This window comes from Cebidichthys violaceus, unplaced genomic scaffold (assembly GCF_023349555.1).
Source record: "Cebidichthys violaceus isolate CVI_PGR_0920_01 unplaced genomic scaffold, fCebVio1.0.p SCAF_3, whole genome shotgun sequence".
In the NCBI taxonomy this organism is placed as follows: domain Eukaryota; kingdom Metazoa; phylum Chordata; class Actinopteri; order Perciformes; family Stichaeidae; genus Cebidichthys; species Cebidichthys violaceus.
The window spans coordinates 18452841-18479658 of record NW_027176483.1 but is presented as its reverse complement, the minus strand read 5'-3'; the positions used below and the strand labels follow the sequence as shown (position 1 = coordinate 18479658).

The window sequence follows — 26818 nt, the reverse complement described above, 5'->3', positions numbered from 1 at the left end:
AGCAGGAGGACGCTTTGGCCCAGGCAGCGTTTGAAGAGGCTCGACGCAGAACCCGAGACTTTGAAGACAGAGACCGATCACACAGAGAGGATCTAGAGGTGAGAGGGCCCTGTGAAGGTGGAGTTTATAGAGGACCGTCGTTGGGCTGCCATCTCAAAGAGAAGTGGGCTGTTACTGGACAGTGCATCTCGAACTGTAACTGGACAAATCTGCTTCCTCTTGAGACCAACTTAGCCGTGCAAAGCCAGCCTAACTGTCAGATCCAGATTCTAGTCTGGATAAACATGTTGTGTCATTCGTTCACAACAATCTGTGGACTATGAGTTATAACTGTGAACCACAGTTCACAGACAAACGATATTGGGACTTTCCACCTTCCTGACTCTCACCAACCATTAAGAGTAACTTAATACCATACTGAAATGCATTGTTTCACTTCAAGTCTGTTGCACCTCTCACCACAAGCATCATCATTGTTGGGTGTGCACCATTGCACCTGTAAGCACACCCAACAGTGATGATTCAGTGGCTACACCCTGAGTACACATCTGCATCATCCAGAGCTCATCAAAACCAAGAATTCCAGCTGCTATTAAGTTACATTGTGAAGTAACCACCGTAAATAAGAAGTCAAATTCAATTCATTCAGGAACTGATTTTATCCGGCCACGTGTAGAAAGGGCTCATGTTGAGGTCGTAGTGAAGCTGTTAGTTATCTACTAGTGCAGCTGATTTGAAATGAGCAAAGTGAAATTTCAAATTTGCGGGCTGGCTTTGCTAGGCTAGACCCAACTGGAAATTTGATTCACAACTTCATGACTCTAAAGCAAGCTACATTTAGCTTGCTAACAGTACAATTGTATACTGTCTTGCTTGCAAACATTCAGAAAATAATGTGGCACTCTACAATGATGAATGTCAAGGGAAAATTAAGAGTAACAGGAAACTTATAGATAATTATTTTGTTTGATGCTTTCAGCAAAAGTGCCCTTAATTTGTTCTATATTTGCCATAATACGGTATTTCTAGTCTATATTGACGGCTGTGTTTAGTGAAGACAAAGACACTGAGTCAAATTTCCAGTCGGGTTTTCTTTGCTTAGCGCTTGGGGTGGCTTCGGGTTGTGTGACGTGTGGTTGTGTGCTTTTACATATTTTTATTGAAATTATTTTTTTTACAGTTTGAATGATAGGTTTAGTGCATGATCAGTTTGACAATAAATCTAATCTGATAATTGATTTGATATTATTGAACTATTGAATGACTGATTCAGTTTGGTCAGGTATCCCAAAAGCCTCTGAAGGGAAAGTAGTTGATTTACTTTGTGCAACAGATCACAGGAAAAACAAATCCGTAATGATATAGCCAATTTTAAAAATACAAATTTCAAAAATGTAAATTGTTGCGAGATCTGATCAATTGAGTATTGTTCATTGAATTATCATCATGCACATGTCAGATTCACACATTTATACACTGTCAGTTTGAATGTTGTGACCGTCTTAAACTTGAGACAAACTCACTTTCCCAGCAAGGCTTTGGGGAGATCAACCCTTCCTAAGTTGACGAAGTTACGAATGAACCCCAAATTGTTTATTTTTTAGGACCCTGTGGTTTCTAAAATCTGGGACTGATGACACACAGACAGCCAGCAGAAAAGAACAGGGTCTGTGTCCTTCATTTCTCACCATCTATCACACTGTCATGCACTAAACCACCCTGTGTGTGTTCATGTGTGTGTGGTTGTGTGTGTCCAAATGTTTGATATATACGTATGTGCATTCCTGTGTTTGTCAGTTATTTTCTGTGTGTGACCACCAGCATCTGCTTTTTATTTTTACGTGTGTGTGTGTGTGTGTGTTGTTCGTGTGTCTGTTGTTCATGAATATGCATGCTCTTACGAATTTTATGACTATGATATCTGATCCTGCTTTTTTTCATGCTTGTGTGGCGGGAGAGACAGACACACACACACACACACACACACACACACACACACACACACATCATCATCATCATCATCATCATCAGCAAGACCTACCACAGCTTTGGAGCATATGGCCCGGCACAAATTAGAGAGAAAGGAAAGGCAGGAACTCAGCACATGAAGAGAACTGAGGGGTTAGAAAGGAGAAGGGGGGGACAGACAGCAAGACGGGAAAGAAAAGACAGAGGGGCATTTATTGAAGGTCATCTTTCGTCTGACTGATCTCGTGTTTCCTCCCTGAGGCTCTGGGGGAAAAAGAAAACCTGTGTCTCCTGCTGAATCAATACAAATACCATCGCTATCCCCTAAAAAAACCACACTGTGAAATGAAAGGCATTCGATTTGGCACTGATAATCATTAAGTAGGAAAATAGAGACTTTGTCTCACTTTCGTTACATTCTGGTTGCAGGCTGTTTCCCCCTGCTTCAAGTTGTTTTGTGCTTCCGTTTTTTTTATGCAAAACTAAGTGAACAAGCTGCTGATTGTAGTTTTAATACTTAATGTATAAATATGAGCAGGGTGTCAATTTTCTCATCCAACTGGACATTTCTCAGAACGTCTAACTAATCCTTTAAAAGAACAAATTGATATGGTGGCTAAGAGCAAATAGGAACGAGCAGAAAAACATGGATACTGTTTTAGTGTGTGCCGCTTTTTCTTTTTCTAAATTTACAAAGCAATTTAACACAAGTGCATTTTTATGTTGTTGGAGCTGCATGTCGGTGCAATTTCTCTGTGGCCCTCAAACATTTTGTTTTTGTCTCTTCCACCATGTGCTCTTTTTATCAAACACATTCCTTTGCATGCAGTTCCCTCCCTGACCTTTCTGATGAACACACACAATCAAAACACCAAAGAAGACGCACTTCTTTGACCAAATTTGTGGACCAACTTGTGGCTCTAAAGAAGTGTTTCTTATGCCATACATTTTACAATGTACTAAACGTGTTATGTCTGCATTATATTTTCGTCCCATTATCAGTAAACGTGTAGAGGGAATTTCTTCAAATTTATAGCAAACGTCCACCTAGACAAAAATAAACTGACTAGATTTTGGTGGTCGGTGTGACATCACAAAACACGTTTTAACTTCAAATACTTTATCAGCTAATAGTAACAATCACGCACAAATGTCTTTTAGGATAAAATTATGAAGTGATGACATTTCGGCCAGATAAGGAAGTAAATTGCAACATGACTGGAGACATACAACACAAGGCGGTGATTGTAGCTCTATATGCTTTGAAGACTTTCGTTCTTGTTATTCCTTTCTTGTTATTTTGTGATGTGCAGTGCAGTAATGACTTCTCTAGAGTGTGTGTAGGGTGCAGAGAAAGAATAGTGGGTGAAAAGTCTAATCTTGGAGTAATGGATAATTTAGATTGAGTTAATATTCTTCTGCTGTTGCAAAATTTGTTTCATACCACAATGTGCATATGAGTTAAGATTGTTAGAAACAGCAGTCACTGTGGGATCTTGCAGCTCCAAGCTATTTCTCTGGGTGTGACTGAATAGCTGCACAGATTCAGCCTCTGCATTACTGTGGTCTGAACTCCACCTCTCCCTCTGTCTCTCTTTGTCTCTAGTTAGCTGCTGATTTATGTATCCATCTGTAGTGTACTTCTTCTGTCTGTCACATAGAAAAACAAAGACAGAAGTCACTAAATGTGTGTTCTTTTTGTAAAGTCTAATGAAATTATTCCCCCTATATTTACTGTCTATATTTGTAAAACATACATTTTGATTTTGTCTGTTATAAATCAATAATAGATGATCAGGCAGAGGAGCAGAAATGCAGAAGCGCAGCACAACGAACAGTGTGTGAAAGAGGGCAGCAGAGAGAGAGAGAGAGAGAGAGAGAGAGAGAGAGTAAGGCAAGGCTTGGGATAAAGGGGCTGGCATACAGTTATACTGTAGTTTAGTCATGCATTTTTCATGCTTGCATTGTGCATGAATAACGACATTTTTGAAAAATACAATTTCAGTATAAGTTGCGTATCTGGAGGGTATACAAGGTGGCATATGTATGATATAAGAAGTCAACACAAATGGTTTTCACCATCTAAAACATGTAGCATTTTCAAGACACAATCTCAATCTGAGAAACATGTATAAGACATAAGTTAAACCATAAAACATCTCCTGAAAGTCAGAAAAAGAATGATTTTTAAGTTTATCAGCGATGACTTGCTATATATTCAAGATTAGACTTAAAATAATGCTGTTGGGGAAAGTTGCCTCTCAAACTTTGAATCTGTTTGGCTCGCGTACGTTTTATTACAGTAAAGCTCAGCAGAACAACAGGGAAGCCTTTTTGCTCACTGGGTGTTCACAAACTATGAAGCTGCTTCCCCTTCAATCCCTGAAGCCTCGTCGTTTTGGCAGATACAACATTTTTCATCCAAAAGAAGTGAAATTCCAGTCATTCAAGGTCAGAAGGTACCTGACAGGATGATGGATGAGGAAGGGATTGATCTGGAAGAAGTGTGCCTTTGAACCACACACACACACACACACACACACACACACACACACACACACACACACACTTCTCCAAGTGCTCAGCAGAATGAGATTTGGTGGTGAATGATGGGCTGGCACTGAAAGCATTAATATATCATTAGTATTGATCGCCATCCGACCCCCTGCTTTGACTTACACACACACACACATTCAGATACTGTACAGTCACATGTGCACAATCTCGCAGATATAGCAAATCTCTAAGTTCGTCACTTCACACACAAACACACACTCTTCTCCAGTATTGAGTTGTGGTTAAGCAGCCTATAGTGGCCCAGCAGGCTTCCATCTGTGTGTAGATCAATACAGAAAGCTCTCCTGCCCTTATGATTAGCAAAGGCCACTCCCTTCTACAAACACTACACGACAGCCATGATGCAGCAGCAACAGTGAGAATGGTGGATATTGTGTTTGTTCCACAGTGTTCATATTCACATCTCTACAGGCTGGCTTTTGTAGAATTTGTCCATCATCTAAATGTATCTTAAATCACTCCAAACAGTTAAAGTGACATGTAACTGATGTGGTGGATTGTAAATAATAACCAAGTGTTTAGGTGACTTTGATTTATACACTCTAGTTTCCGCTTAGCTAATGCAGCTCATAATGAACAAACGTGAAGTGAAACATAAGTTGAATGTGCCTTTCTCACAGCAGGCATTTTGACATTTCAAACACAGGTGTAACAAGTCACGTGATTAACTGTTGCAGGCCATTGCAATAACTGCTGGAGCGGACTGTTAATGTTATTTGTTCCACTTGTGTTTCCCCTGCTATGACAAGTCCAAATATCTGCTGTAATATGAATCAGATTCATTTGGGAACAATGAAGGAAAAAAGAGTGCGTTGATGCTTTTTGTTTGTTTGATTTTCTTCTTTTCAACTTCCAAACTGGGACATGGGAGCACACTTTTGGGAACCACTGCATCATACCATGTAAACCATTTGGTAAAATAATACATAACAAAACTCAGTTACCCACACATAGAGCTCATATTGAAATGAATTTGGCAATTCTGCAAGATCCCAAATTCAATTCAATGTCAATTGAACAATTAAGAGTCCAGTTCATTGTGGATCCACCTCAAGTCCTAATTATATTTATCTGATAGCAGCAGTTTTAGTAAAGCAACAGAAAGCTTCCCAGAGGAGACTGGAGTCAGTCTGGCTGTTAGAAGTCAAAATGGTAGTATGACATACTGTATGTGTGTGTGTGTGTGTGTGTGTGTGTGTGTGTGTGTGTGTGTATGTTGCTATTATGGTGAGTCATTGAGATGACACAAACTACATTCCAGTTGAACTAAGCGACCCCTTTACTATCTCTGTCTGCATTTCTGTCTGCTCTGCTCTCTGCCTCACCTCTCCACACACTTTATCACCTCCCTCTCCTTCCTCCCCCCTCTCTATTCCCCTCAGCTATCACTGAAGTGTAAACATCTAACCACAAGTATTTTTTTTTTTTTTTTTACATCAGGAGCAGGTCATGCCACGGGCTCACAAACACACCCAGTCATGAAATATATTTAAAAGTCTTGTCATACTGATGACTCCTAATGATGACCTAATGATCCACTTGGTGTGTGTGTGTGTGTGTGTGTGTGTGTGTTTATCTGTGTCTGCCGGTTTATCTGTCCGTCTGCCTGTCCGTCTGCCAGCCACCTTGACTAAAATATCAGTAAAGTGTATAAACAGCAGCGCTGAGCCATGTCGTCATAAAGTTCTCTGGCCTCCTCTAGGGACAGTTTGTGGAACTGCAACTTTTATTTTGTTAATAGTTGTAGATTCATTTAGTTGTTCTCACATTTGGGTCCTTGTCGGTTACCTTTCATAACCTTGGAGCTAGCATTTTATTTGTACTCACCTATATCATTTATGAGCAGTTAATGAACCACATATAATTGGTTTATAACACACTATAGAGTTGTGGTAGGAAGATAAATGGCCAATTTTGCGTGTTTATTTTGTCAACAATTTAACTGCTCCTTTAAAGGATTCATAACTGGGGATTAAACAGTTGATACTTCATAACACAGTAAAATATAGTTGTAATCATTTATGATTATGTGTCTATACCTATAGATAGTAAAGTGTTACCATACGTCTTTACACCTGTTAATTGTACTTAATTTATTGTCTCTTTGTCTCTGATCCCTTTCTCGCTATCTTTCACATGTCCCTCTTCCTGTCTTCTCTCCTCATCGCTCTCTCTCTCCTTTCCTCCCCTCTCTTCTCCCCCTTCTTTCATCCTTCAATCCCTCTCTCTCCCCAGTCCAGACGACAGCAGGACCCCAGCCCTGGCTCAAACATGGCCAACGCTGACGTGGAACACAAGATGCGCTGAGGAGGAAGTGGATGAGGAAGTAGTGAAAAGAGGAATAAGAGAAAAACAGGGCTGGCTGTCCATTCACTTTCAATACAGTCAATTGATAAAAAGTCAACTGAAACTGCAATTGTTGACCAATTGTTCACTATTATTTCCTAACAGGTTTGATATGATTGTTTTCAGTCGCCAAAGATTTTGGACATATTTAAATGTAGAAGAAAATAAACTTCCTGAATTGATTGAATTGAAAGTGAATCGAGCTCTAAAATAGAGGGATTAACAGGAATACGGACATAACAGACCTGGGCAAACAGTAGTTGAATACATTTAAATACAGAGGAAGGAACGTGAGCAGTAGAATTAGCATTATTTTGCAAATGTGACACATCCAGAGTTGAAGTTGTTTCTTGAGTCAAATGAGTGTTTCAGATATATAAAGCAGAGATCAAATCAGTCAAAGACTTCTATATTTTTTGTCCAGGTCTGAAATGAATTGATAGGGCTAGATTCAAATACCAAAAGTATATTTTCTATGGATACAAGATGTTGAAAGTAGAGGGAGAGGGGTTGTCAGCGGGTGTTGGAGGAAAGACAGAAGGAGGGGGCAGAGAAAAGAGAGATTTGTTTGGCTCAGGGTCACGGTCAGGGCTTGTTGGTCAGGATTACCAGAAGCGCATGCAACAAAGGTGACGTGTTGACAGTTTGAGGGGCGGAAAAGGAAAAGCATTGTGTCTGCATTGTTCAGTGCTGTGCAACACTTCACATTTGTGAGCATGCCCTTGTTAACCCCAACTATACCGAGCACACTTCCTGAAACCTGCTGTTTTTTCTTAGACCAAAGTTCACCTGCTGGAAAAGGGAGGGGAGGGGGATGAGAAGGTAAACTGAATCACATTCATGTGGGCAGGTTGGAGGAGGGCATCCAGAGAGAATTATACCAGGTTTTATGGTTAAGAAGTGTTTACTGTGCTATAATATTCATGATGTGTTTGAAACATCACTATGGTGAGATGCCCGTGACTGTAGAATCACGGATTCTGTAGCAACGACCTGGAAGCAGGACGGTTAACAAAAAAACCTTCTACAAACTCTGCTATCTTTGCCTCTGGAAGCAATCAGAAAATGATTGGGTGTTTTTGTGGGGTGGGTGGATGTATGGGTCAATTCAAACATCCTTAGTCCTCTGAGGGGTTTTGCACTATGTGATACAATCAGACTGGTTCTCCACTTGGATTTTCTTTATATGCATGAAACCAAACAGGCCTACGTTCTCCATTGTTCCCTATCTGCAGCCTATGTACAACAGAGCACTCTCTTTACAGCGCTTTGGGAAGGAATAACTGGGTGATCCAAGGCTATGTCATTGTGCAGCCAAATTTAGGCATGCTCTTGACGTGGACCCAAACAGTAGCATGCTCGACAAAATGCTTCTTTTTTGTTTTTGTTTAACCGGGATATGTCACCCAGGTGGACTTGTGATCTGGTGTGAATGTCAGACAAGAATGAACCCCAACCGTGTGCATGAAATTGGTGATACTTAATTTCCTTTAGAATGAAGTGTATTACTTTTTCAGTGCAACAGAGTCATCATACCATCAAATTGCCGTCCAGTGAAAACCATGTATCTCCAAATTTTGTGATTTCTTTTTTTTATTTTTTCAGAAAAACTGAAGGATTTAAGTGTTCGTTTATGGGTTAAAAAACATTTCCTACTTCATAAGCTAAATAAACAGTTGGATTTTCTGAATTAAAAATGAATTGTTGCAAAACAAAAAACAGCTTTTTCCTTAGCTCATGAAAAGTTGACTTTTTGGAGATACGTGGTTTATACTATGCAATTAATCAAATCAGAAAATAAATAAGACACATCAGTCGCAGGTGTCCCATATTACTTCTGTCACTTCTGTATAGAAAAATTGGATTGAAATCAACCTGGTAAGGAGATTCTATCATCAATTTGTTGGCCAGGTCATAGATTGTACAGTCTCTGGTACCAATCTAATGTAGTTAGAATCCATCTATTGATCAATCAATCACCCAGATGTCCTTCATCATTGAAGGACTGTTAAAGCCTAAATACACTCGAGATACTATTCCCTGTCCTGTTACAGCACTATGAAACGGTATGTTTTTTATCTTATCATTTTGTTTGTGTGAAAGTCATGATGTTTACTTTTTATATTACTTATCTGTATGTATTCATTTTTGTTCATCTTTCAGCTTTGTTATGGACTAGTAGTAGCAGCGGTAGGCTATTTTATGTAAAGCTGAGTTGAAAATTGCAAAACGTCTCCAGAAATTTAGGACTTTTGAGGACTTTTGTTGCTTTAGTTTTTCATTGTTTCACGTGTTCATATATGAATTTTTTTATGGTCTGTTTTTTTTTTTTTTTTTTTTAAGGAAATCCACTTCCTGGGGTAAACACATTGAATGTGGATTGACTCAAACCCTTTTATTTTTATATTGTGCAACTAGAGGCTCATTTCATTTTCCAGTGTGATTTACGTTTATTGAACTCAACTGTTGCATTACAATTATTATAAGACAAATCTTTTCTTATTCATGCTTTTCTTTTCTCTCAGTTTGGCTTATTAAGCATTTTGATGAGCTTTACATGAGCTGAGAAAACTTTCGATTGATAAGAGAGTAAACATTTTACAATGAGTTTTACAGTAAAGAAATATATAATAGCTGAAATTAAAATAAAAAAGTGAATTGACCATGATAGACTTGATGATGCCGCAGCCCAACCGTGGCTACAGAAAGGTAATATCCTTTTAAAAGACCTCAAGCAAAAGAACTAAAAGGAACGGTTTAAGTGGTAACAAATATGTCAAGTTTTCCATTACCTCACTAACAAAAACACACCAGGTCAAATCGTCACAATGAAAAACAAAGCAGGATTTTCATCTTGAATAGGAGGACTTCATTCAGACAACCTAAGTTTGAAGAATTCATTTTCTCATTGGCAGCATTAGTTATTTATTTTTCCCCACAGACATTTGGGAGACTGGGGAGAAAAACTTGAACGCTTTAATTTTTCTCAGAGCATACCGATCCTGTAAAGACAGCTGGCCTTGTGACTCGGTGCTAAATTAGTCAAGGAATGTGGAAAACTATACTTTCTGTCCTGGGGCACGTTCAGCGTGATAAGCGGTGGATTTTTGTGTCTCGGCTGAGTTTGATAGCGTTGTGTGGAAAAGTCCAGCAGAGTCGACACAGCAGTGACGTGGCATTAAAGACTTTGAATGAAGAGGTGATGTGAATGGAGGGACAGAGGAAGGCATTAGAACAAGTGGTGCAAGCTGTCATAGATTTACATGTACAGTGGCTGTTATGTTTCCGTGACACACCGTCTCAGTAACTCTTCACTTGAATTCATCGTTTAAAAAGTTCTCAGAAAGTTCTCGGTATCTTTGATTCTGACAGGGAATCGGGGAGCTGACAGAGCATTGGTAATGAACCAGTACAATGAGAGGTGGGATGCAGGTGGACAGTCAGAGACAGTACGGTTAGGGAGACTCACTATGTTTTTGGAATTCTGTAAGTCATGAATTAATCGGTTATTTCTGTACTACAGCTAGAGCTAGAATGGCCAATCAAGCTTGCTTTCCTGATAAATCTGGTCTGATGAAGTCTGCCATGTTGTGTAGTTCAACTGTATCCTTATGGATTTAAACTGTGTGCTCAGGTTAAGAAACATTAGTGAGGGATTGATTTTAAAAGACAAAAGTTCTGGGTTGTATATGACCACAGTTTATCACCCACCCAATATCATTTTACCATTATTTAGGCGGTTACCCATGTAGACATATTAGTTAATACTCCATCCCTCAATTTTCTTAATGCAGGCATTAAGGCAAAAAACACAAACCACAACCATTTCCTTTCTGTCTTTCTGTTTTTCTTCTTGTTTGTTTAAGTTATTTATACTTTTGTTTTATTTAGAGATCCAAAGAAGAACTTGTACACACTCCCTGTAAGTTTCTCCTTCCTGTGTGTGCGGTCTGCCTTTCTCTCTGTTTAGGGTTGAGCTTGTCCTCTTGGAGGAATCAGAAATATGAGATATTCACTTCAAAATGTTGTAAGTTTTTCATAATAAACATGTATGAATTCTTGCATTTTTTTTCTGATCTTTTCACTGAAACAGGTACTTCACTGTTTTCACTTTGCCTGATTTTTCTCAGGACTGTGTAGTGTGGTGACTGTGCTTGATTGGCATCTGTGTCTCTTTCCAAGTTGTTTTTACACTTTAATATCTCTTATTACTACATGGAGTTTAGTGACATTACAGTATTCCCAACAATAAATGACAACACCTTTACGCAGTGGTGTAAAGTAACTAAGTACATTTACTCAAGTACTGTACTTCAGTTCAAATTTGAGGCACTTGTAATTTACTTGGGTATTTCAACTTCTACTCGACTCACCTCAGCATGTAAATAGTGTACTTTTTATTTTGTATAGGACAACAATCTATATAAATAGGCCACAATTTCAATGGGCTCCAACACCAGCTACAGCATTAAAGCGCTAAACACATTAATGCATCAATAATTCTAGTACAATATTTTATGCTGTTCTTTACTTGAAGTATATTTTGATGCTTACATTTTTGTTCAAACATAAAGGAGCACTGTAAATTACAAAATAAAGTTGAGTACAAACTATTTTGTATGTCTTACTTGAAATAAAACAAAATATAAATGACATAATAAGGGGTTCTGTAGTTGAAACCTTATTACAATAATAAAGTGTAAATAGTTTTGTTCTCTCTTGCTTTTCATCAGTTTCAGATATTTCATAAATTGAGCACATTTTGAAACGCTATCTGTGTCAGCTGACCATGACGTCATCACGTCTACCAAGAACGTGCGTCGAACACCGGAAGTTGAATTATCAGCTGATCCTGCTGGCTGTTGTTGATGCCTGAAGTTGCTGTTGTTTGGACACTGTGTTGCTCTTATCTGCGCCTGACATTGAACACAAATTAAACCCGAGCTAAGGACACGGTGGACATTTACCGGCAGGCGAGCTTACGAGTTACGAGGAAAGCGTTTCACGGCGAGGAATTTGCGCAGAAGCGGCAGAAGAGCTAGCTCCAAAGCTTGGACCTCCGCTGAAAGGAAGAAAGAAAGACAGCAGAGACAGCCCACGGCTCGGCGTGCTTTCTTTGTGAATGTCGTGCCTGTCTGAACCGCGATATTCATTGTCTTTGTCTTGAATTCAGAATTATTTTCTGCACATACGTTATTTATATTTATACTTTATTACCATTACGCGCAGGGCAGCTAGCGTTAGCCCGTAGCGCAAAGAAACAGTGTTGTTGTCGAGCTTTGGTGCTTTCGTAACCGCCCGGCAGTGACAGGAAAAGATAGCTAACAGTGACAATAATCGGGCTTTGACACGCTGTTTTTTGTGCCTATATTTTGTTTGGGTGTTTATCACTGGATCCGTTGTTCTGTTTGGAGACCAAGAACATAACTGTAACCGAACGCGTTGATGTTACATTGAAGCCTGATGGGGACGTGTGGCTGTTGAACACGTCTGACTAATCTGTTTGTTTACTCCTGACGTCGAATCGAGTGAATTCATTTATTTTTTTTAAATCCATATCGATTATGTGATAAAGCCGCACAAACAGGTACCAGGTTAACTGACAGCTGTCTTTGAGGTTGGCTGGCAGGTTGCATAATTTGTTTGTGTGCAAGCTTTTAGACTTTTCCGTGTAACTTGTTAAACTGTTATTTAAAACGTATGTAAGTCTTAGGTGGCTCTGTGAATTTCATTTAGAATATTTAACACATGTATGACATGTGAGAAACTGGCCACCTTTTACTGTAACCCATAGTTTGAGGAGCCGTTTGATGCTCTCGCGTGGAAAAAAAAAATAAGTCGATAGAGTTATGAATTAAAATAGCCATCTGAAACTATTGAGACTGTGCTGTGATCAGGGACAGACAGGCGAAGAGAACGGGTCCCTCAGAGGGTCCCATTGTGTCTTGAGGTGAGGTGAGCTGCCCCCCACTACTTGCCAATGCTGGACCTGGAGGTGGTGCCTGAGAGATCACTAGGAAATGAGCAATGGGAATTCGCCTTAGGTGAGTTTTACAACTGTTTCAAGTTCTATAGAGACGGAGACAGCGATTGAGACTATAAGCTATTCATTAATGTTAAATCAAAGCCATATTTTAAATGATTTTCCTTGCATGTTCATCTTAACTGTTGCTGACTAAAGCTCAATAAGACAAACGGTTGCTTCTCTTTATTTGTGTGTGTGTGTGTGTGTGTGTGTGTGTGTGTGTGTGTGTGTGTGTGTGTGTGTGTGTGTGTGCGTGTGTGCGTGCGTGTGTGCGTGCATGTCTGTGTTTTCAGGGATGCCATTGGCCCAGGCCATCTCTATTCTGCAGAAACACTGCCGCATCATCAAAAATGTCCAGGTGCTATACAGTGAACAGGTGAGATGGTCAGATGTCTGTCTTTATTATGGGCTGTTTCTGTCAAACTCGCACAACAATGTAAATCAGCTTGTTTAAAGATCCCAATCTAGAATCTAGAAGGTTTCTTTTAGGCTTTCCTGTGTGGCCATAGTAATTCCAGTCATTTTACAATCCCAAATATTTGAATTTTTACAATATTTTTGTTAAACTTTCTGTATTTGGTCAGATATTCTAGTGCCATGCATTTAGGCTGATTAGCTACCAGAGATGACAAACATATGTTTGACGTACTTCAGTTATAGTTTTGCCAATACATAGTGTGTCCAGCAGAGAGCACTGAAAGGTTTATTTTTAAGACATTAGTGTCATGGTCACAATTCTTAAAAAAACATCAAAGGATCATAAAAAAAGTTTGTGACGCGTCTGTAAAAAAAAATTGGATGCAGGCTGATGTATCATCTCATTTTTCATTTATAAAAAACAACAACATGCATCTGCCTCAAAAATCCAATATCTGTCATGCTATATGAAATGATTTCCCAGGTTCAATAGCGAGAACTGAACTGAACTAACCATGAATCTTAGATTCAATATTTATTCAAGAACAACTGGAAGCAGTTCATGTTAACATGTATGACACCAAATATGAAACGCATACGCTCTTTCACATGAAATAGTCTTTTATTTTATTTATTTTCTAGTTTTTTATGTCTCGTTTTAAATCTTGGTGTGTGCCTTGTTTCTCTTGAGTTAAACTGATCTTGATTGTTTGCCTATCTGCATATCTCTTCATGAGGGCCTCTCAGTTATTAATTAGTTTCTCTATCTCCCCTCCAGACACCACTCAGCCATGACCTCATACTGAACTTGACTCAGGATGGGATTAAACTGCTGTTTGATGCCACAAATCAGAGACTCAAGGTGAACATTGTTGATTTTAGGAGACTTAAAGGTGCGAACTTCCAACCGAAGGGTGGGCATTATGCTTCCAGGGCGATGCCGTGGATAGGGACGTCCAGTAGAGCACACACACACACACACACACACACACACACACACACACACACACACACACACACACACACACACACACACACACACACTGGGACTCACGTGCACAAACATGCATGCACGGCTGGACCGGCTACGTAAAAGAAGCGCAGAGAAGCGACTTCATTCTCTGTCCACTGTATCTTTATATTGCTAATATTTGTTTTGCTGCTATATTAATGATCTGAATGTTATATTTAGCACATTTAAAGACACTGCCTCTCAATAAGCTCAGGGTCTGAATACGACTTGTTTTTAGTTAATATTAGGCAGGAATGTTAACAGTGATTCAATTGAACTTAGCGTTGCACTGCAGATATTAAGGAGAGAGGACTGTGGACTTTCTCCACAGTTATTTAGAAGCAGCATCTGACATGTTGGACTCCTCTGATCTTGTTATTGACATTTAACTGACCATTTGTTTTGTACCCTAACCTTTTTCATCTTTCTGAGGGACAGGTGATAGAAGTGTATGACCTGAGCAAAGTCAAGTTGAAATACTGGTGAGTAGATATGATAATGCCAAAATGAAGTCAAAGGCAGGATAAAACCGTCTGGTTTCATGGCCTTTTATCTACAGGCAAGGGTCTATATAGTGGTCATTGCATGTGTGTGAGTGTGTGAGTGAAAATTATCTGGCAATAGCTCCTCATCTAATGCAGCCCATCCTGTATGAATGTTAATAGGTGTAACTGTGTGTGTGTGTGTGTGTATTGTGTTTCAGCGGAGTCCATTTCAACTCTCAGGCCATTGCCCCAACAATAGAGCAAATAGACCAGTCATTTGGAGCGACGCACCCTGGAGGTACTTCACAAGACATAAACACATTAGCGATGTCTCACAAATGAGCCCGCATCTTGATCTCATTTATCTCTTTCATCTTTTCATCTGTTTGTCTGTGTCCAGTGTACAATGCCGCAGAGCAGTTGTTCCATCTCAACTTTCGAGGCCTGTCCTTCTCCTTCCAACTGGACTCATGGAACGAAGCTCCAAAATACGAGGTGAGAATCAATTTGCTTGTCGGCCGGTTATATGGGACGGCTCCTCACGTCCCAGGGGAAGTGAGGCAGCCTTGTGGTTCAAGTGATTACCCTTTATATGGAAACGTGTGAGGTCATGCTTTATATTTGCCTTGAGCATGTCCTTTAATCACTGACAGTGATGGCGTGGTGATGATTAATAACGTGGGACTGAATGAAGAAACCACATGCTTGCTGATAACGTGATTGTCTGCTTGTGAATCTTAAGAACAAAGATTTTTTTCTTGGATATCAGTTTTCCTAAACGCTTAGAAATGAGATCCTCATCACTCCCCCGGATAAAGAGAACTTTAGTGGCAGATTCTGAAACATTGAAAGGAACTATGACAGATCTCAAAATGAGAAGTCAGGCGCGTTGCACTGTTCTGTAAACAGTCACAATCTGACTGCAGGAGGAAGTTTGAGGACGTGAATTAGCTCAGGCAAAACAACGCTGACGCCCAGCAGCTTCAAATTCAGATTCTCAAGTCAAGACGTTGTCATGTTTTAACACAAAAATTGCGAGCTGCATGTGTACACATACATAAAGCGTTTTTGCTTTTGTGGATTTGATTTTGGATTGATGTTTGTTTAACTAGCCAGATGTTTTACTGTTTGTACTGTACAGCTGTGGATGTCTTGGGTGATGCATGTCATGAACCAGCTGCTCTGCCGTCTGCTCCTTTCTGCAGCCTGCTGCTGTGAAAGCACACGTCACATATTGATGTTTTTACTTCTTCCTGAGATGACTTTGTGTCCCATCGACATGGTTTTTGCAGCTTATCACATCGTTTTGGTTTAGCCGTTCTGCTGCTCCAACATATCTGTGATATCTTAGTAAATGCATTGATTATTTCTTCAACTTTTCAATCCGCCCTGAGCTGCATGCTGGGTTGCTTGAATAGTTTTGTTGGATTTACTGAAACAACAACTTGGGCTTGCTTGAGATCTGTAGTGTTTTGGTGGTTTTGGCCCCTAGTTTGACTGAGAATATTTGCATGTCTTTGTCTAAAGTATCACACTCGGCTGTACAAATACTTTAAACATTCCACTGGATTTAATTAATTCTGAAATTGCCTTCTCAGATTAAAAGTTGCTACCCGACAGAGATCCAAATTGGATTAAAATGTAGTGTGACCAATCAGTGATGAGTATTTACCTCTTGAACATGGGTATTCATTGAGGTCAGTCATAGTGTTATGACTGGATGATCACATCTCTCTGTACCAAAAAAAAAAAATATACATTTCTGTAAAACATCTATTGTTGTTAATGTGCACACACCAACACAGTGTATAGCAGCCCCGTACTACCCCCAGTTGTTTTGCCTTGGCAGCCTAACTTTGCCATGGGTTTGGCCTCCCTGCAGATTCCACATGGGGCCATGGTCAAGAGGATGCACATCTACACCGGCAACAACCTGCAAGAAACAAGGTAACACGCAGATACACACACGAGACTTCAATTATGGAGGACATACCTCTACCAAAGGGTGTATCATTCTAAAAAGAGACACCAATGAAGACGTTTAAGCTCTATACATCTCTAAATCTGCATCAGACTACTCCCAGTGAATATACAGCAAACATTTGCAAACTAACCAAAAACTAACTAACGGAAATCTGTTATCCAAAAAACAAAAAAAAGGAAGAACCTGTTATGGTTGTTGTAAATATTGGGCAATAAGCACAACTTTAATCATACTTTTCCAATGTAGCCAAAGAAAACAACACCAGTGGGATGACTTTGTGGAGTTTCCAAAATATAACATGTGACAAAACTGAACCGTCTGTCGCCAGGGCTCCCGTGATGCCGTTGGCTTGTTTCCTCGGTAACATCTTTGCAGAGAGCGTTGATGTCCTGAGAGACGGTGCCGGGCCTCTGGGGCTCAAACTCCGCCTTCTGACTGCAGGTAACCAATATCTCTGCGTCTGTGTACGTCTGGAGGACTTCAAACTGTATTTCTATTCAACGCGTGTCCAGAGTGTTCCCCTCACATATCCTCTGATCTACTTCTTTTGATTCACGGGATGTTTTCCTTCTCTTGCCTTCAGACTTTCTGCACTCTGTAACACTGATGCAATTTGGAATTTTTTTGTTCAAATATAAGCCATATCGATCACAATACATTTGACTGCCTCCACTGCAGACTAATCGTATTGCTATTTAATGTTTAAAATGATGTAACCCTAACATGGACAAACATGTATTCAGCTGCACGTACCTTAATCGACCATGTATTTAATCTAGCTGTATGGTAAACTTAAAAAACTTAAAAAAGGATTTAGTCCAACAGTCAACTCTCAATGTCACTGACATGCTATTTGACTTTTGTTGTCATTTATCTGGAGATTAAGTAGTTCTTTCCTGTTGCGTTGTAATGTGACTGCAGGCTGTGGTCCAGGTGTGATGGCTGATGCTAAAGTGAGGTCCCTAGAAAGGAGCATCTACTTTGGAGATTCCTGTCAAGATGTACTGGGTGCTCTGGGCTCGCCACATAAAGTCTTCTACAAGTCTGAGGACAAGGTAGAAAAACAGTTTGTTGTAGTATTCTGTGTGTTGTTGTTTATGCTTGTGTTATCTTCACTATGCCCTGAAAATCATCTGAAATAAATCAATCATTAAGAGGACATCTTTTGATAACAGCGGGGGGCCTTTGTGTCCTTAAGGGTCCGAGTGTCTGTATTTTTGGCTTCACAGTTTATTAAAAACATATTATAGAAGCTGATTTTATTGAATAAAAATGACTGACACCCTTACCAAAATATATGCCATATGCATTAACACAGCCAAAATATCCCCTGGTGATATGAAAAGCATAAGAAATATTTATTATACGGTGGATTAGTTAACTGTGTAGTCTGAAAGTGGTCAACTGCGACAAACCGATTGAGCATTATCACCCAACTCGGCACTTCTGCAAAGCATTTGTGTGTCTTTAGCTTCTTGTTCTAGTTTTATGATGATAAATGTACTTTTTTTTTTTAATATATATATAGATATATATATATATATATCTATATATATATATATATATATATATATATATATATCTATCTCACCGCTTTCCTAAAACTTTTTTCCAGCAGAGAAACTGATAAACCCCCTGTACACTACCTGCACTGCACCAAACAGCTAGCTGGTTAAAAAAAGTTCATCATTGAACAGATAAAAAGCCAGTTATGTTTCCGTTATTCAGTTATTGCCAGAAACAAAACTAAATAAATGCAAATGTTTGTTGGTATCTGCATTAATAATGAAGACATATATATATATATTATATTGATCCTCTACGTCTTCATATGTTCTTGTTTATTTTAGATGAAGATCCACTCTCCGTCACCTCACAAGCAGGTTCCTTCTAAATGTAACGACTACTTCTTCAACTACTTCACCCTCGGAGTGGTGCGTGAACTCGACCTCGGCTTGTTTGTGTGCATCATTTTCATGTGATGGTGTTTTTAATCTAGGTGTAGTCATTTTGTTGAGACACTTTATTCACTTTAAGTTGAACTAAGTCATAGTTTGTTTTGAAGTCACATACCATAAATGTTTGATGTACTTTTAGAATAACAGCTACAATGTTGGGCACTCAACTTCAAGATGATGTACTTTTTGGGGAGAAATGACAGCAAACAAGGCTGTGGTGGAGCATAGTATGTTACTGCTGATGATGGTGAGGAGCCCAAGATCCAGCTGTTGGATCCAGAGTCGGTGTACTACCTACAGAGGATCAGAGAAGCGGACAAAAAAAACAATGTACTGCTGCAAAACATATTTTAGCCACCTAAAAAAAATCAATATCAGTGTACGCTCTATTGAGAATATTATCTCCCCTTTACCTTGCAATCAGACACTGAAGCCATTATGTCCATCTATAATCTCCTGAAAGCCTCTTCTCTAGTACCGGCCGGTACTGAATGAATGTTGGGATGTCTCTACTCGCCCCGCTGTTTGCAGTCGGTAGGACTGTAATGAGCTCGTCTTGACGAACGTAATACGCCAAAGCAATCTTTAAGTTTGTGTTTCCTTCATTTTCAGGATATCCTGTTTGACTCTGCAACTCACCTGGTTAAGAAGTTTGTCCTCCATACCAACTTCCCCGGCCATTACAACTTCAACATGTAACTATCTCTCTTGTCGAGTTACTTGTTTCTGTGTGTCTTTCTATGGGATTGTGTTTGGAAATCAACCGAACCTTTGCAACCCTAATACTGCACCATCTATATGTAATTACCTGCATCCAGAGCTGATATTAAGTTATTAGGTTAGCCCTTATTTCTCTAGTCCTTTGTTTAATCGTCTATGGTTTTAAATGTGTTTTTTTTTCTGTCATCACAGATATCATCGATGTGACTTTAAGATTCCACTCGTCATCAAGAAAGGTGAGGCACTTATCGGTCATAGATCTCTCTCAGAATGAACCACGTGTGTCTCAGTGGGAATGGTATGATGTGGATTTTGAATCCTCCTCTCGTCTAACTCCAGTCACTCTGTGTTTGTGTCGCTGCACTCTAGAAGGAGCCGATTCTCAGACGGAGGACTGCATGCTAACAACCTACAGCAAGGTCAGTTCCGCACACAATTTATTTGCCAGAGGTTAGTGCTTTGTTGTAAATTCACAAGGTGGCGCTATGGTAGGGCTGTAACGATGGTGTCTTGGCCTGGTGTCCGTATCCTTGAGTTCAGCTTTCTAATTTGGACTCTACCACCGTTTGTTTTTCTGTGGCATCTCTGAAACCCGCTAGATAAACAAGCCTTTTTGTCTACTGCCACAGAAGTTGTCTCTCGAATTGTCTGTTAACTTTCCCGTTCCTCTGTCAGTGGGATCAGATTCAGGAACTGCTCGGTCACCCGATGGAAAAACCTGTCGTGCTCCACAGGTACAAACACACGCTCTTGCATCGACGCCGACGAAATGGATCATATTTATATATAATATTATTTTAAATGTGTCCCACATACACTTAATGATAATTAGTCAGCATTTTTTGTTGTTGTTGTTGTTGGTTAACAATTCTAACATTCAAGCTGCAACATTTTTATAGCAAACGTTTTTTTTGGACATGATCCAAATGAGTGTCTGCTCTGATCCGATGTTTGTGTTATCAGGTCCTCATCAGCCAACAACACCAACCCCTTCGGCTCTACCTTCTGCTTTGGACTGCAGAGGATGATCTTTGAGGTCAGAACACGCGTCACTGTCGCATTAGCAAGCATTCAAGTGTGCACAATGTGTGTGAAACCATAGTTGGTGTGGCGATCCTTAAGAGATTCAGTCCTGTTTGATTTGCCGTCACCTTATTTACTGGGGGTAACGGCACATGTGTGTTTAATACTACAGGTTTATACTGGGGACATCAAAACAAACTATTGTCGCTTTAATAAAGAAGTCAGGCAATCATTTTTCTATCGCTCAGTGAGCAGCCGTCATCTAATTTTATGCTGCACATGAGTCTGCGAACAGTCTGAGAAAGTGGAAGTACTTGGTAGCCTTGCTGAGGAGCTGAAGGTGTGCAGCTCTTCATCTAACGGCTCGCTCTGGCTGCTCATTCTTGTTCCGTTATTCCTGCGATACTTCAAACTGATCCGTGGTCAAAAACTGCCTTAAATGATTAGCACTAACTCAACATGGCATTCTTGCCACAGACACCAAATTCATTATACTGCAAATATTTAAACAGTGCAATGAGTTATAAGTGGGCCATAGGCTCATTCACCATTATATTACCTCATCCAGCGATAGATTGCGACGTTACAAACATTTTGTTTAGTTTTACCTGAGGCGATTTTCATTGACACCGTGCAGAAGGTAAAATAGATAGCATTCTTTACTCCATAAATATTACTGGCATGCCATATAAAGAGAGGAGTACACTTATGACCTGAGTCTCTCTAAACAGTTTGAGTAAAGAGTTTTGGCTGCTTTGCCTCAGTTTACCTGAATATTTCAACTCCATACCTTTTGATTGTAATCCAGTCCATTGTAACACATACTTTCTGTATCCCTCTTCCTCAGGTGATGCAGAATAACCACATAGCATCAGTCACCCTGTATGGTGCTCATCGAACCACAAGTCAAGCCCGACCTGAGTCCAGTAGTAGTTCCCACTGAACAAGTAACCAGAACCACATCCCATTCTGGCCTGTCCTGAGTCTAGTACCTCTGCTGACTGAACCTCTAACCCAGAGCCAGATTCATAACCAAGCAGACCAAACCCAGAGCAACAAAGTAATCCATACCAAGCTCAGATGCTACTCATTGAACAGACCCACGACCAGAATCCAGAATAACCAAGTCGCGCCTGGTATTTATCAACTTTTCCTGGTGGGTCCTAAGACTTACTCTCCCAATCAGACACGCCCGGTCGGCCCAGTCAACCCAACCCAGACTATCCCAGGAACCAGGATGGAGTGACATGGTCGCAGTGCTGGACCACTGATTCTTTGCAATGAAACTATCGAAATGATGTCTCGGTTGTGTGGGAATCTCACGGTGGTGCTGCAAACTGACATGCTGAAGAAATTCGATGCTCTAGTAGAGCTCAGCTGTTTCTTGTTTCCATCCAGTGATTAGATTTGCCCAGGACCACAAAAGAACAGTTTGTCCAGACTGTAGTTTGGATGGCATGGTTCCACCAGTAAGATGTAATGGCAGCCTGGATCGGACAATAACCTCCATCACATTGTGGTGAGATGATCAGCATTTAATTATCATCTGCAACAAATCTCTATGTAAACTGCTGTGGCCAAAGTCTTGAAACAAACTCTTGCTTGACCCACTGAATAAACACCAACCAACCACACTGCCAGCCCAAACGGTACCGCCTGTCTTCCTGCCACAGCTTTAGAACCAGGCCCGACTGGCTCGATCAGACCCGGACACATTTAAACTGCAAGCACCAACCAAGAGCCATCAGAGCCAAACGCACTGGAAGCTGCAGAAGACTTTGAACCAGAAAAACATGAAAGTCCAGATTTTGACAGACAAGATAAGAACCACACACACTCGGGGTTTGGAGAGACACGTGGCACAGAACGCAAGATCCACAAGGGGCCGGCTGACCAGATGTGAAGCCTCTCGAGGCAGAACGGTCCAAACATTGTCAACATTATTGCCTCCCTCTTAAACCGTCCTACTCACTAGTCCTCCGACTTTCTTCAGCGGTGCCCTTCAAACACACAGAGACACTCTCAAGCACACGGCAGTAAACACTATTAACCCACCACAGCTGTTGTTATTAGCAGCTCTAGATGTTGACGTGTCTGTCTCCTTACACACACACACACACACTCGGATAAATGAGCATCTGCATGTGTTAGGCTGCTGTTTTTCAAATTGACATTTAAACTTTAAACTTTAATTCAAACACACACACACACACACACACACAGTTATTTAGTCCCTTCACCACTATACCAACGTGTATTTGTAATACGTGAAAGCTAAGTGCAAAACTAAAATGGAGACATGCAGGCATGACACAATGATTTGCATGAACTTGGCAGATGCTTTTGAATGAGAGGAAACTTATTATAAGCACAAACTGGCAACCTGTTTTGTTGATCTGATCCTGCATGTTGCGAGGGGCGTAGACTCGTGTTATTTTCTTCTGCCCCGCTTCGTTCATTCACACCACGACCATTTTCATTGTGTTCTCTTTTCACATTTGCACTAACACACACCTTTGTACTTGATCGGTTCATTGTGCCCTGTCCCCAGAGATGGATTTGTGGAGACATTCGGAGAGCTAGTGGTGTTTTTAGCCATACATTTATTCAGAAGACCGGTCCTCCTATGGTGCATGGTGTATGCAGTCATATCATCTGTGTTACATCTCTCTTTTTTTCTTATCTCTGCATCTGATTGATGCACCAAAATCCATCCCTCAGCAATTTGTCTGCATTTATTGTTGAATTGCCAAATGCTTCAGCCAAAGACGATTCAGGATGATTTCATTTGATCAGCGGACGTTATCACTGTAGTCTCTTTCGTCTACACCTGTCCTAAGGAGAGAGTCGTTTGTTGGCTGTCTCCCTTCTCTCGTGTCTTTTATGTCAAACCTGCACATTGCAGTCATTGCCGCGGTAACGCCTCTAAATTCAGCTCCTTTATGTAACTGCTGACAGTAATCACACAAGTCGTGAATAGCCGACTTGTGCGTGTGTTTTGAAACCAATCAGCCTGTCTTTCATCAGGCTTTGGTTACAGCCAGAGACACATTAGCAATAGTAGTAGTCTCTTGTACAGTTGTTGTTGTTGTTGTTGTTGTTGTTGTTGTCGTCAGAGAGCTGTAATTTATAGAATTCCTCTGTGAATTCAGTACATTTTAACCCATTTAGGAAATGGGGAAGAACATAGTCATTCCTTCATCATAACATTTGCTTTCGTCCAAATGTCTGAATTTGGAATATTTTTCCTCATAAGCATTTGAATAAACTGTGTATTCATTTGAATGCACACATTCTCTTTTTATTGTCCTTTGATACAAATTCCATTTAGTTTTTTTTATTCTTTACTATTGCTCAATTTAAGATTGCTTATGTGAAGGCATCAGGGTTGAAGTCGGGGTCTTTATACGTGACAAAATGTTGAGAGCAGCTGGGGAATTGAGAGCGTAGAATGCCGAGGCGGCTTGAAGATGGTTTCCAGAAATGCAGTTTTTTTTTTTTTTTTTAGATTGGCACGAACATATCTTGTAATGAGTTTCGACGTGTTCAAACTGGCTTCACTGTGGCATTTTATTCTGTTCTTTAACAACCCCAACTGACTAACTCTGATGGTTGATTGATTTCATCCCTCATTGAAACAGATTGCGTCACAGTGTGAGTTGGCTTGTAACCAGCAGCATCCGCGTGAAATAGCCGAACAACTGTACTTTGACTACATTTCTGATTCATTGTAAAAGGAATTAAGACTTTTACAATTCATTAATAGTAGCCTTTATTTACAGTACTATTTCCTGTGGTTTCTTAACATACAGATGACCATGAGAAGACCTTACTTCAGAGCAGCTGAAGAATACATTTCTGTGCTGTTAGTTTAAAAAAAATATATTTCCAGGCCCTGATTCTTCTAGCTGATGATGTACAAATGCTGTAAATAGCAGAGTGCTCTTAGTCTGGCGTCCTTTTATTTACATGATCTTAATGGCTTTGCAATGACGCAACTGACTCGGGCTGAGTGTCTTAATGTTTCCTCCTTAAAACACAACTGACTCTTTAACAAGCACTGGAAGTTTTCATTTTATTTTTTTACTCCAGACCACTCAGTATTGAAACTTTTTATTGTGCAATGCTAAGGCTGCAAGTACACAGAAGTGTTGGGTGCCAGTAGATGGCCCTGCTACAGCTCTGCTTGAACTGCTACTGCAGGGTGTAAATTCTGATCCACAGAAACATCTTAAAATGAAAAATCTCCATTCATGCAGACAGGGAGAGAACTTCCTCACATCTGGACTGGAAGAGAACTCTGGTTGATTTGGAGTGTAGCATTGGCATGTTGCTAGATTTCTACTTGTTTACGCTTGAAAATGTATTTTGTTGGCTGCGGCCAGTCTGTGTCCTAGTTGAGCTAATGGGGTTTCGGGAAGCAGGAGAGATGAATGTTTTACAGTCTGGTTTCTTATACTAGGATCCCAAAAGCTAGCTAATGTTTCAAGATGAATCCAACGAATAAACTCGTTTTCTCTTTGAGCTCACAGGTTTAAGATGTTTCCGGATGATGACTGTCCACTAATGTCTGAAGAACCTGGAAACACAAAGTTCCCAACTCCTGCTCTGGTTTATCCACATGAGTTGAACATGGAAACCAATCTAATATTATTGCCATGATGGCTATATTCCAACATTTTACTAAAACTTGCTTTTGTGCAAGTAAATATGAGAAAATCAAGGAAACAAACCGCTGAATATTGTGCCTCATCTCCCACCGAGCCTGTCTTTGACTTCTATCTCTTCTGTGCAAAGGAATCTCATTGTACATACAGTTTGAGAAAGCATTTGAACTGCATCATTGTACAGTATGTGTGTGCGTGTCACTGAGCATTAGCAACGAGCTAACACGGTACTATGGCCGTCTGTCATTTCAGTTTTCCTGTTACCTGCAGAGAATGGCCGGCTGGGTTGGGTTCGCCAACACAAGGAAGTTGGTTTGCTTTTTCATCAACCTAAATGTTGTTGTTTTTTAGGCTACTTTGTTCAGTATACGGTGTGTGCATGTTAACACCAAACACACAGAACAATGTGTGTTCACAGCCCTTAAAAGCTCATCATAGTTGGTTACTAAGGAATGCAATTCTTCTTTAAGACCTGAAGGAAACTCATTCCTCGTCTTCCTCCACAGTAAACATTGGTTGTTCCACAAAAGATCTCCGTGCTGATTTGAGCTTTACTCATTTGGAAGCTGATTTGAAAGATGAATTGAAAAAACGGGATCAGGAGAGGCAATATTCTCCTGAGGGAACTAAATGATCAATGATTTTAGTCAAACTGAGCCCAGCACAATATACATTATATAATTCACTTAATACAAGAAAAACAATTCTGCTCATTAACCCAGTTTTGGTAAACTCAGCCCAGCTATGAGGTGCATCGTTACTGAGAGACCGAGGGAGGAGCTGGGTAGTTAATCTCACCCAAACTCAGGTGGATTTATCACATCCTTGATTTTCTAAAAAATGTTTAGATAGATAAACAAGTGAAAAATTTGCTTGGCTTTTAAATTTCACTTTTTTTTCTTCTTTTTTAAAAAAAAAAAGATTATTTCATTGAATTCAGGAATGAATGATTGTCGTAACCAGATCGTTGTAATTTGTAATGGACGGATTCAGTTCAGTGCAATGGTAATTTCATATTAATGGTTTGTATTGTCTATTCTTGGTATCATATATTCTGTTGCCCATCTCACTTATTCTCCTCAGAATATTTTTTTGTGGAATCGGTACATTTTAAACCCATTTCTGGAAATGGTAGAGTTGTACTTAACTTGTGAAATTAATTGGAATGTGGCATTTTTCTATTTTGATTACTATAACTTTGTGTATGAAGAAATAAGTCAATTCATTCAGCATGTCCACTGAAAAAAGGCAATAACAATACCATATAGTGCATAGAGAAGGATTAGGTTGACTGAAAGCTTTGCTCCAGCAAAATACTTTTGACTGCATTGTGATGACGATTGTTGAGATTCGCTACTGCTGTGTAACTTCTGAACAACTCCAATGTGACAATTGGACTATTATGAAATGAAATGCCCACTATTCATTGACGTCAAAGTTAATTTTCTGTGTGTGCAACCAGGATATGAAAAAATAAATAAAAAATGTGGATGTGTAAAAGACTGTGAGGCTTTTATTTCTTAGTTTACACAACCATGAAACTCTACAATGGCGTATAAGAGCTATTGTCAGAAAATGTTTAATTCCGGAGTGGGGGGAAGAGGGTAACATTCCTAGAAAAAAAAATCTGAATTTT

General features: G+C 39.9%; 2 protein-coding genes across 6 annotated transcripts in view; both read left to right on the top strand.

Moving 5' to 3' along the window:
- The window catches only part of cbfb (core-binding factor subunit beta), a 30843-nt gene extending 19888 nt beyond the window's left edge, over positions 1 to 10955 (top strand). Inside the window, exons 5-7 of one of the 4 annotated variants that reach the window (XM_068722875.1) lie at positions 3 to 98; positions 1605 to 1666; positions 6786 to 10955. In XM_068722875.1, the coding sequence (XP_068578976.1) occupies positions 3 to 98; positions 1605 to 1634 (126 nt within the window). In that variant the 3' untranslated portion in view covers positions 1635 to 1666; positions 6786 to 10955. Of the gene's footprint in view, positions 1 to 2; positions 99 to 1604; positions 1667 to 6780 lie in introns of all 4 variants that reach the window. The other 3 variants (XM_068722874.1, XM_068722872.1, XM_068722873.1) reach the window with 3 other exon arrangements.
- Positions 10956 to 11744: 789 nt separating this feature from the next.
- phaf1 (phagosome assembly factor 1) lies at positions 11745 to 26682 on the top strand. 2 transcript variants are annotated; one of them, XM_068722902.1, is made up of 16 exons: positions 11745 to 12935; positions 13210 to 13292; positions 14112 to 14195; positions 14784 to 14827; positions 15049 to 15128; positions 15231 to 15325; positions 16713 to 16777; positions 17143 to 17255; positions 17736 to 17869; positions 18665 to 18748; positions 19385 to 19467; positions 19685 to 19728; positions 19862 to 19911; positions 20168 to 20226; positions 20456 to 20528; positions 21363 to 26682. In XM_068722902.1, exons 1-16 carry the CDS (start codon positions 12872 to 12874, stop codon positions 21456 to 21458), a joined length of 1251 nt encoding a protein of 416 aa, XP_068579003.1. In that variant the 5' UTR covers positions 11745 to 12871; the 3' UTR covers positions 21459 to 26682. The 2 variants fall into 2 exon arrangements, with proteins under 2 accessions (XP_068579003.1, XP_068579002.1); XM_068722901.1 differs by having other exon boundaries at positions 16680 to 16777.
- Positions 26683 to 26818: the final 136 nt, after the last annotated feature.